This window comes from Leptodactylus fuscus, chromosome 2, assembly GCF_031893055.1.
Source record: "Leptodactylus fuscus isolate aLepFus1 chromosome 2, aLepFus1.hap2, whole genome shotgun sequence".
Lineage (NCBI taxonomy): Eukaryota > Metazoa > Chordata > Amphibia > Anura > Leptodactylidae > Leptodactylus > Leptodactylus fuscus.
Window position 1 is genome coordinate 275,807,454 of NC_134266.1, and position 11,966 is coordinate 275,819,419.

Consider the following 11,966-nt stretch of genomic DNA (forward strand, 5'->3'; position numbering starts at 1 on the left):
AGTGTTCCCTGCACACAGTATTATGCCCCATCGTGGCCCCTGCACACAGTATTATGTCCCTCTGTGGACACCCATAAACAATTATTATACTCTGGGGTCTTTTCAGACTCCAGAGTATAATAATCGGAGACCTGGGGAATAAAAACATTTTTTTAAAAAAAAAACACTGTTGCTTCTTACCTGTTCCCCGACTCCTGTGCTATGATGTCCTCCTGTGCTCGCGTCCTTCGTTAATGACGTTGAACGTCACATGACCCGGGAAGCATGCCGGGTTCATGTGACGTCAGAGATGTCAGACAACAGTAGGACGGAGGCCTGGCAGGATCGCGGAGAGGTAAGTAACAGTTTTTTATGTTTATTACCTCTCCCGATCCGCCGGTCATTATACTCAGAGGTCTGCAAAGACCCCCGAGTATAATGATAGCCCTTGTGGGGCCCACGGTGTCACTTGCTGATCCCGGCCCAGCCAGGATCGGCAAGTGAATAGGCCCCGTAACAGCCTATTTAAAAAAAACGCAGCGGTAGTGGCTGTCACCGGGCCCCCTAATGGCCTGGGCCCTGTGGCAGCCGCCTCCGCTGCCTCTATGGTAGTTACGCCCCTGCTCCAGCGGTCCCACCACACAGGACAGAAAAAAACACAAGGGGGGGGGTTGCTTTTGCCTTCTTATAGGGGGTGTTTTCCTGCAATTAATTATGCTAAATAAAAATTCCACCTGTCCTACCAGCACACGGGTAGAAATCCCCCATATTGTGCTGTTGTCCCCTTTTGTAGTCCCCCTTCTTGCCCCTCTCATTCAGGACGGTGGAGGAGGGGCATCATCTGGGATTATTTTGCAGTCACAAGTCCTGATCACTTTGCATTGCATTTCATTGAGTCAACCATTGACTCCTAGTCACAGTCCAGACCTCAACCCGACTGAAATCCTGTGATGGGACCTTAAAAGAGCCACAAACTTCTTATCATAACGTAGCATATCTTAAAATTAATAAATCTTTTTGGGGCTTGTTTATTGTGGGCCGAGTTGTGGTTTGTATTGGTACCAATTTTGGGGACACTACCTTTAAATGTTACATGTAATAATTAATTTAAAATAATGAATATTTGCTTTAAAATATCCCAATCAATAAATTGCAACAAATCTAAGAGCTTTATGGTACAGAGTAACACAGGATAGAATACAGAATGTTTTGGTTAAAGAACCTTTTGTCTTGTCTGCGGCCTCAATGGTTATGTAAGGATTTTACCATAGACTGCAATACAGTTGTACTGAAGTCTATGGAGGCAGTGATGTAATGATTGAAGGGTTAAGCCCCTTAGTTAGGGGAGGAGGGGATAAGAAAAGAGTAAAGTAATAAAAATAAAATGTTGCTAAAAATATATTTTAAAACTGCATCTTGTGCTGTAAAAATATGCCTTGAATTCTCCAAGATGGCAGCAAGAACAACCTCCCTGCCCAGTTATGCCAAAGTCTGTCTGCAAGTACCGAGAAGAACTGAAGGAAGGGCAAAGGTCACACCGAATATTGATGAGATTTCCATTTTTCTTTTTTTCATTCAATTCATTTTGCAAATTGACAAAATAAACTATTAACCCTTCTGTTTCTGAAAGCATTCTTCCAGTGCAGTATTGTTTCCACACCTGCCTAAAACATTTGCAGGGATATGGATACTTATAAGATAAGATAAGATAATCTTTTAATAGTCCCAAAGATGTTATAGCAGCATAGTAATACAGATACAGGATAATACACAGTAATATATTACAGACGTAGACACACATATGCTGAGAAAAAATACTAGGAATCAAAAGCAGCTAAGGAAGAAAAAGAAAGAAACAAGACTTCAGGATCATTTAGTTCTCTGTGTGGGGAGATCTTCGCTTGGTCTGATGTAGATTATACAGTCGCGGTTGGGAGGAAGGACCTCCGATAGCTCCTTCTCACACTTGGGGTGAAGCAGACGGTCACTTACAGTGCTGCCAAGTCCCATCAGGGTCCCATACATGGGGTGGGATTTGTTCTCCCACACGGAGGTCACCACAGACAGTGTCCTTCTGTCACCCACCACCTGTACTGGGTCCAGGGGGCTCCCCAGGACAGAGCTGGCCCTCCTGATCAGCCTGTCAAGTCTATTTCTGTCCCTGGTTGATATACTGCTCCCCCAGCAGACCACAGGTGATCAGCCCAGTCTAGTTTATTATTGAGGATCACACCCAGGTACTTATAGGTCCTGACTATCTCAATACATGTCCCTTGGATCTCCACCGGGATTGGAGCACTTCTCCGCTAACTGAAGTCCACCACCATCTCCTTGGTCTTCCCAGCATTAATCCTGAGGAGGTTGCACTGGCACCAGTACACACAGTCCTGGTTTAAGTCTCTGTATTCCCTATCGTCACCATCAGTGATAAGGCCGACTATAGCAGAGTCATCGGAGGACTTCTGTAAGTAACAGCTGGAGGAGTTGTGCCTAAAGTCAGCAGTGTGCAGTGTGAAGAGGAATGGGGCAAGAACTGGACCTTGTGGTGCCCCCGTACTACAGATCACAGTGTCAGACACACCGTCTTGGGCTCTCACATACTGAGGGCGGTTTGCCAGGTAGTCTAGTATCCAGTTGGACAGGTGGTGGTCCACACCACCAAGGTTCAGCTTCTCCCTCAGTAGCCCTGGCTGAATGGTGGTGAACGCACTGGAGAAGTCAAAGAACATTATTCTCACAGTGTTCCTTGGGTTAAGTGTATAAAAAAATAAAACAAATTAGCTTCATGTGTAACAGACATTGTAGACTGGATCTATGGGATATGGATATGGACTAGACTGAGTTCTATGTAAATGATGACATGTGATGTTCCATTGTTGTTGTCTCTGGTGGGAAACCTAGAAATAGTGGATGATGGTTGAGCACATCGCTGGTGTTACATGACTGCGGAATCAGCTTATGGAAGGTGTATCTGTAATCTTTGACCATGAACATGGATTCACAGAAGTGAAAAAACAAACCTTTACCACCCAAGTTACAGAACACTTAGTGGGACGTTGGCACTTTAAGGGTTCACTTAAATATGAAACGATCTCAAGAAGAAACCAATAACTACTTGGATTTACCCAATTTTTGCTTTAAGGTCTGAATCATCTTTGTCTTCAAAGCTGTTGTTCTTATCCCATAGATCAGAGGATTGAGGGTGATGGAGACCGTCAGACCACCTATTGAGATTACAACGTGGGTGACTGTAGACAGGGTACCACCATTTAACCTGTACCTGAAACTGACAAATAGAGTGGTCACCATGAACGTAGAGAATGTGATAATGTGGGTCACCAATGTATGGATGGCTTTCTGATTGGCTTCTACTGAGATCTTCATGCAGATAAGAAACGTCCTTATGTAGCAGTAGATCACAATCACCAATGACCCCACGATCAACAGCAAGGTCCAAGTCGTTCCATATGCGTCATTGACGGCCGTACTGACACATGCCAAATGTATAAGAGACATAGTTTCACAGAACACATTACAGATACTATTACCACATAATGTTAACCTGACCACCAGCATGACACCAACCAACCTGCTAATCAAGACCACCAACCACATGATAACCAAGGACAGTAGAGCCTTCTTGCAGGTCATCAGAGAGTGGTATCTCAATGGAAAACCAACAGCCAGATATCTGTCATAGGCCATGATGGTGAAAGTTAATATTTCTACAGAAGCAAAGCTCTGAATACAGAATGCTTGGGTCAGACATCCTGACAACGAGATGGTGGAAGATCCAGTGAACAAGTCTATGGCCAGCTTGGGGAGGAAGGCTGAGCTGCCAACCATGACGTTCCATACCAGGTTAGATATGAAGATGTACATAGGTTCATGGAGAGATTGTTCTGTCCATACAACATATACAATTAATGAACATAAGAATATTGTGATGAGATATATTACAAGGGCAACTGTAGAGTAGAAGTATTTCAGGTGCTCCATCTCCTTGAGACCCAAGAGAACATATTCATGGATGCTGAAGACCAAGGACACATTGTCCATTGTTGAAGACTTTGCTCAAATACACATAGATTTAGTGAAAGATCCACTGACCCGATCTACCAAAAACAGAATCTTATATAGACATATACTGTATTGGAGGTAGGATATTCTGGTGAATAAAGTAAGACAGATGAGCAGTGAGGGACATCAGAGACATCTTCCCAATGGACTCGCCCTCCAGACACCGGTCGCTACTAATAAGCTCATTAGTGACAAGAATGATTTACTAATGATCTGTTTACATTACAGAAATTGCTGAGATTTACAAAAGACACAAAGTAACATAATGGAGGATCTCGGGAGTTCTTAGGTGCAGGGTATGTCTAGGCTTAGTGAACCATGGAGGGGTCTATAATATTACGTCATCATTCTATACAGAAACCAATAGAATAGCAGAGTAAACAATGTAGTCAGAATGTTTCCTGCGCCTTGGCGCCTACTGGGCAAAGCCTATGGTCTATGTAACTAGTTATCCATCTGATAAGATATCTATGGCAGATCCACAGGGTATGAAGCTTTTTTTTTTTAAAGGGTTGTCCAGGATCTGAAGATAATTGACACTCCACATTGACATATCCACAGGACAGGTCATCACTATCAGATTGGTCTGTGTCTGACACCCAGTCACATGGGATACTATGCATAGTCCTTGCCCAGAATTGTTAGCAGGGTGTGCATGGTCTATAAAGGCCCTGTACCATCTCTCCTTATTGGGACATATTACCCCTTCTGACCCATGGCTTACACCTCTACCCAACCAGCAAGTCCCCTGTTCGGCACTGATGGATACAATAACTTTGAAACAATTGTATAGGCATGGGTCTTTGTTTTTGGAGGATTTATTCCAGCTTGGTTATTCCCACATTGTGCAATTGCTTTTAATGAAAACCAAAGATTGATCTATTGTGAGATCCTTTCAAAGGTGGCACTAGAGCACATCTCTCTTTTATATCAAGGAGGTCTTATTTGCATATCCTTTACCCAGAATTCTTAGCAGGGCATGTATGGTCTAATGAGTCCCTTCCTGATGAGACATAGTACCCCTTCTGTGTACAGGGGCCACTATGGGAGATAATACTGTGTTTCTGGTGTGCTTTGGGACATTATACTGTGTACAGGACCACTGTGGGCCATTATACAGTGTGGAGGGGCCAGTATGTGAGATAATATTGTGTACAGGGTCCACTGTGGGACGTTATACTGTGTGCAAGGGCCACTATGGGACATTATATGGTGTGGAGGGGCCACTATGGAGCATAATACTGTGTGCAGGGGCCACTATGGGACATAATATTGTGTACAGGGTCCTGTACTGTGGGACATTGTACTGTGTGAAGGGTCTGCTTTGGGACAGTGTGATAAATTATACTGTGTGCAGAGGGCTGTTATGGGACACAGGGGCGTAATTATGGGGGTAGCAGTGGTAGCAGCTGCCACAGGGCCCGGGACACTAGGAGGCCTGGTGACAGCTGCTACTGCTGCAGATTTTTTTTTTTCAAAAAAGGCCGTTACCTGCTGGAGTAACTCCAGCAGATAACAAGCCCTACGTCCTGCAGTGCCGGGGGCTGCCTGAAGATGGAGAGGAGCTGTCTCCTCCACAGTCCATCTTTTAACAGTAGTGAAGTCAGCAATTGCCAGCTGCACTACTGTATCCAAGCAGGGGCCACCTGCTGTCCGGGCTCCTGCCTGCCGGAACTTGCATAATGAGAGTAGGCAGAAGAAACTTCTATCTCCTGCCCCTGTGACGTGACGTCCTCAAAGGTCCTTTAACCAACTGATAGAATCAATAGAAGTATTGTGTGGGCAGAGCTAAATGGATTGTACAGGTCAGTGTACAATGAAGGGGAATGGGTGTGCAGGCTGTGAGGAAGAGGGGTACATGCGTGTGCAGGCTGTGTGTGAGAATGTCTGCACCCCCATTCCTTCCTTTCTCACACACAGCCTGTACACCCATGTACCCCTCTTGTTCACAGTCTGCACCCCCCATTCCACTCTATGTAAGTAAGAGGAGAGAATGGGCATGCAGGCTGTGTGTGAGCAAAGAGGGTGATGAGGGGGCGCAGGCTGTGTGTGAGCAAGCGTGTGGTGGAATGGGGGTTCCCCCCTCCACATCACCCTCTTGCTCGCACACAGCTTGCACCCCCATTCCCTCCTCTTGCTTGCACCCCCATTTCCTTTCTTGCTTATACACACACTACACCCCACATCACCCTACACCCCACGCTCACAAACAGCCTGCACTCCCATGTACCCCTCTTTGGGGGGTGTATGTCAAAAGTTCGCCACAGGGCCCCGCCATTCCTAGTTATACCACTGATTGTACTGTGTGAAGGGGCCACTATATTGCGTGCAGAGGATGATATGGGACATTATACCGTGAAGGAGGTGAAGCAGACGGTCACTTACAGTGCTGCCCAGTGCTATCACGGTCTCATACATGGGGTGGGATTTGTTCTCCCACATGGAGGTCACCACAGACAGTGTCCTTCTGTCACCCACTACCTGTACTGGGTCCAAGGGGCTCCCCAGGACAGAGCTGGCCCTCCTGATCAGCCTGTCAAGTCTATTTCTGTCCCTGGTTGATATACTGCTCCCCCAGCAGGCCACCCCGAAAAAGATGGCTGAGGCAACCACAGAGTGGAAGAAGGCCCTAAGAAGTGTCCCCTGGACTCCGAAGGCCCTCAGCCTCCTGAGCAGGTAGAGTCCGCTGTGACCCTTTCTGTGCGACGCCTCCAGGTGATCAGCCCAGTCTAGTTTATTGTTGAGGAGCACGCCCAGATACTTATAGGTCCTGACTATCTCAATACCTGTTCCCTGTATATACTGTGTACAGTGGCCAGTACGGGACATTATTCTGTGCGGAGGGGCCACTATGGATCATTATACTATGTACAGGAGCCACTGTGGGACTTCATACTGTGTGGAGGGGCGACTGTTGGACATTACAGTGTGTGTAAATGGGGCAGTAAATTTTGTGGGGCCAGTAAGGTGTGGGTTCTATTCTGTGTGGGGCCCAGTGTGTGCTAGTTATCGCCTGTATATATATATCTCTATCTGTCGGAGTTCACTCTGTTTCTGCATTGAGCGATTCTATTAATACAGAAGAAAGTGTTCATTGCACTATTACCAATATCATGCCCTGTTCACACAACCGAATCTGGCAATGATTTTGCAGTGGATTTCACCCCTAAGTCATCGTCAGGTTCTTCCCTCATTCTGCCTCTCATTGAAACTAATTGGAACGGGAGGCTGGTAAAAAAAAATTTGCCTGCTGGATCTGGTGGCGGATTCTGCAGCTGATTCGGAGGCCGCGGCCTGAGACTGCGCACTGGTTAGACTCATTCACCTAGGCCTCAGTGGTGGAAGCCACAGCCAAATACTGATGGGGAGTGAACCTCGCCTTTGCCCCAGTTGAGGGAATGCCTAGCTACAGCTGGATGCTATGGAGCTTGTTTTTTGTGAGATATGTAATATTTATTGATACTTTGTACTTTCAAAAAATCTTCATGGGGCTCATTTTTGTGGGACGTGCGGTAACATGTTTTGAGACAACGAGTAACTTCTATCATCATAGTTAATGCAGAGACAGTTAAGGGAACAGGTTTAGCTAGTGAATGGGCCAAACAGCCCGTAATGAACCCGGTTTTTTAACCCCTTCCTGCCGGAGGCATTTTTGGATTTTCACTTTTCGTTTTTTGACTCCCCGCCTTCCAAACCCCATAACTGGGGTTGAGTCAATCTTGAGATTTCAGGATCGATCTCAAAATCCGATTTCCGATCATTTTCCAGCCGATCCCGATCCCGATCATGAAATAGGGTCTTCAAGACGGCTTGTGACAGTCCTCTATTTCTCAATAGGGACTGGTCAACCTCCAGGCTGTCAGGTTGAGTCTCCTCAGATCCTGGCATCTCAGCTCTCCTTGGGTTACCAGGTCTGGGAGTTGGGGAAGCCTCCAATATATGCCCTGACTCATTTGTATGAGCTGAGCAAACCAAGCCCTTTTTGGCCAGAACGGGATTATGGCTATTCCCGAGGCTTGGTCCTGTCTTATTTTTATCAATACCTTCGGTATGATTGGAATTGGAGGGAATATGTAAAACAGCCTGAACCTCCATGGGATGGACAGGGCATCCACCGCCAAGGGATTGTCCTCCTGGTACAGAGAGCAGAAGGTCCCCACCTTGGCGTTGAGTCGGGTAGCCATAAGATCGACCTCCGGGAGACCCCATCTCTGGACGATCTGTTGAAATACGTCTGGATTGAGAGACCATTCTCCTGATACGGTAATACCCTGACTCAGCTGATCCGCTACTATGTTCAGGGAGCCCTTTATGTGAACAGCGGATAACTGGACCAGATTCTTCTCCGCTTAGGCAAATATGAGATTCGTCTCTCTCAGCAAGGTTGGTGACCTGGTGCCCCCTTGTTTGTTTATATAGACTACCACCGTCATATTGTCTGACCGGTTTTTGACAGACTTGCCTTTCAATTCTGGGGCAAAGTGTACTAGGGCCAGGTACACTGCTCTGAGTTCCTTGAGATTGGATGACCCCAGCTCCGGACATCTCCATCGTCCTTGTACAGTTTTGTCTTGACAATGGGCTCCCCATCCCCACTGGGATGCATCTGTTGTCAACAGGGTCCACACTGTCGGGACCGTGGACCTTCCGTCTTTCAGGTGTATCCACCATCTGAGGGAAAGACGGGTAGCGGGAGAAAGGCAGATCTTCTTGTGCAATCCCCGTGGAGACCTGTTCCAGGTTCTCAACACTTCCATCTGCAGGGGACGCAAATGCCATAAAGTCCAAGGCACCGCCCTGGCCGAGGATGACATCAGGCCCAGGACTCTCATGGCGGTCCGGATGGTTACCTGCCGAGTGCGCAATAGGAATCGTGCACTGGCTTGGATTCTTTCCTTCCTTGGACTGGAGAGGAAGATCTGCATCGCTTCTGAATCCACAATAAATCCGAGGAATTTTCTTCAGGTGGATGGAACGATTTCGGACTTCTCCCAATTGATAATCCTAACTCCTGTAGGAAGTTGATGGCAAGGTTGAGCTGCTGGAGGAGGGCAGCAGGAGACTGAGCTTTCAGTAGCCAGTCGTCTAGATAAGGGACGATGAAAAGACCCTGAAGTCTGAGGGCCGCGGACCGGAGAAATCACCTTGGTGAATACCAGTGGGGCGGATGTGATGCCAAATGGCAGAGCTGTGAATTGATAGTGCTCCCTGTGGCCGGCCATAGCGACGGCAATCCTGAGGAACTTCCTGTGGAAATGAGCAATGGGGACATGTAGATAGGCGTCCTTCAAATCGAGGGTAACCATCACCTCTCCTGGCTGAAGAAACACAGCCACGGAATCCACGGTTTCCATTCGAAATGACCTCTTCCTGATAAACCGATTGAGGTACCTCAGATCTATTATCATCCTCCAGCCCCCGGTGAACTTGGGGACCAGAAAGACGGGGGAGTAGACTCCCAGACCGAGGTCTGAGGCTGGTACCTTCTCCAGGGCGCCCTTGGTAACATATTCATCAACCAAGGCTTCTAGACTGGCCTGCTGAGAAGGTGGAAGAGTTTGGGTGGAAACGAACCGATCTGGAGGTGGAAGATGAAAGTCGATGTGATACCCGTGTTGTATGATCTTCAACACCCATGGGTCTTGGATATGGGTGAACCATGCTCTGGAAAAGGAGGAAAGACGTCCTCCCAGGAAGGGGGGCCACAGGGAGCTGCCCCACGTCAAAACTCAGGCTTCCTCTTGGTGTCCTCCTTGGAAGCGCCACGACCAGCTCCCCTAGGGCGATATCTAAAACGCCGTTGTTGGGAAGGGCGTCTATAATTAGAGGAAGAACCTCTGCCTCTAGAGGGAGCATGTCTGCCCCTGGATGCTTGAGGTAGGGACCTTCCCCTACCTTCAGCTAATCCCTCCATAATGGCGTTCAAGCTTTGGCCAGACACCCTTCCCGGCTCAAAGGGGAGAGCACAGAGTGCTGCTTTAGACGCAAAATCTGCCCGCCAAGGCTTTAGCCAAAGGGGTCTACGGGCCGCAGTAGACAACGCCATAGATTTGGCGGAGATTTTTAATTGATGGCAGGAGGATTCCGCCAAATAATCTGCAGCCCTATGAACTCTTTTCATAGAGGCCAGAATCTCATCTCTGTCTACGCCCAAGTCTATATCCCGCTCCAAAGCGGATAAGCGGTTGCGCAAAAAGTCACCAACCATAGAGGAGGCTATGGCCACAGAGGCTTGCGCGGAGGAAGCTGAGTAGACCTTCTTCAGAACGGAGTCCGCCCTACGATCCAGAGGGTCCAGAAGATTTGAACCATCTTCCAAGGGCACCAGGGTTCTGCGGGACAGCTTTGCTACGGCCAAATCCACCTTCGGGGGAGGCCCCCAGGAATCCCACTGGGTAGTGTTAATAGGAAACAACTCTTGAAGATCCTGGAAAGCGAATGTCCTTTCTCTGGCTGTTTCCACTGCTGCGCCATAAGGTCGGTCAGCGTGGCGTCCGCATGGAAGGCAATATGTCCCCCAGAGGCAGACGTGGAGGCTTCCCCGTCAACATCTCGGCCCACTGTAGACCGGATGGACTTCAGCAGCCTGCCCGTTTGTTCATAATGGAACGCAGTTCTGCTGGAATAACTGAGTCGTCCTCGGAGGAATCATCCTCTGCCACCCACAGGTGTTACAAGGGGGGGGGAGAGACGAGGAACGGAGCTCAGAGCATGGTCTCCTGGTGAGCTGAGACAAGGTGCAATGGATCCCTTTGAGGGAATCATCCTGCAAAACAAAAAGGAGAGTACAAGCAAGGGAAAAACTATTTACCCAAGCGATGCCCAAACTCACCATCTCCTTGACCCATGCCATCATATCTCTGGGAGAGGGCTCCACAGGTGGAGGACCTCTGCACCCGCGACAACGGGCCCACTCATAGCCTGAAAATAGGCAAGTTATAGGACCAGTAGTACCCCGCAGGGCACAACCTTTCAAGCCGCTACCTACCATCAGGGAGCGGTGTGTCGCAATCGAAGCAGGAAAGATGTTTCCTCTTGGAAGAGGTTTTCCTCCTACCATCCCCAGGAGGGGTAGTAGAGGATGACATATCCTACAGAGAGAGATAATAGACCATGCAACACTGTCAGCATGACATCATACCAGCTTTTAAAAAAAGGGTAAATCTTACCAGGTCCTGTAGACCGGACAGAGAGGTGACTTGGCGCCCAACGTGCGACCCGAACCCACGACCTTGAGATTAAGAGTCTCATGCTCTACCGACTGAGCTAGCCGGGCTGGCGCTGTGAACAGGATCTGAACCTGTGCGGGGAGACCCCATTGGATTTCGAGTCCAAAACCTTAACCACTCAGCCATCACAGCCGGTTCCCAATAAAGTTTGCAAACTGGAAAAGAGTTCAAGATCAATGAACACCACAATCGCACGCCTTCAGCAGATACTGCAGGAAGGTCTCTGACACCAGGCCAGACAGCCTCTTAATTCTGGCCGGCTGGAAGTGGGCGGAGCCACAATCAAAGCAGGTGAGGCAACCTGCCCAGACAACTAACCCTGTAATCAGGGGTCTGCAAAGATATACATTCCCCCCCACCAAGAGGCCCTTAACACGGGCACTTACCCCCACATCTCTCAGTCTTTTCCGGCCTTTAATAAGGCCTGAATCTTCCCTGAGTGAGCGGCCGCCAGCGCCAGGCCGTTGCCATGGCGCTATGATACTTCCGGCAAAACCGGAAGTGCGCGCTTACAGCGGCCGGCGGGGAACAGGATACACAACAGTGTGGTTCCACCCGCCGGCAGTCCGCGCGGCCACCAGAGGCGGCATGCGGAGTCCCCGGACTCTCACCAAAATGTCAGGTAAGTCACAAGGAGCAGGGGAAGCGGAGGAGAGGGGGGGCAGGGGGGATAGAGGG

General features: G+C 48.5%; 1 protein-coding gene and 1 non-coding gene across 2 annotated transcripts; both read right to left on the reverse strand.

Annotated features, from left to right (window-relative positions):
• Nucleotides 1-3,090: 3,090 nt before the first annotated feature.
• On the reverse strand, nucleotides 3,091-4,038 carry LOC142194178 (olfactory receptor 1496-like). Its single transcript, XM_075263194.1, has one exon. It carries the CDS (start codon nucleotides 4,036-4,038, stop codon nucleotides 3,091-3,093), a length of 948 nt encoding a protein of 315 aa, XP_075119295.1.
• Nucleotides 4,039-11,338: 7,300 nt separating this feature from the next.
• Nucleotides 11,339-11,420, reverse strand: TRNAS-CGA (transfer RNA serine (anticodon CGA)). Its single transcript has one exon. It is a non-coding gene; the product is annotated as a tRNA-Ser (tRNA).
• Between the last annotated feature and the right edge of the window lie 546 nt (nucleotides 11,421-11,966).

Coding starts and splice junctions, on each gene's coding strand:
- LOC142194178 (XM_075263194.1), bottom strand. CDS start 4,038: ATGGACAATGTGTCCTTGGTCTTCAGCATCCATGAATATGTTCTCTTG.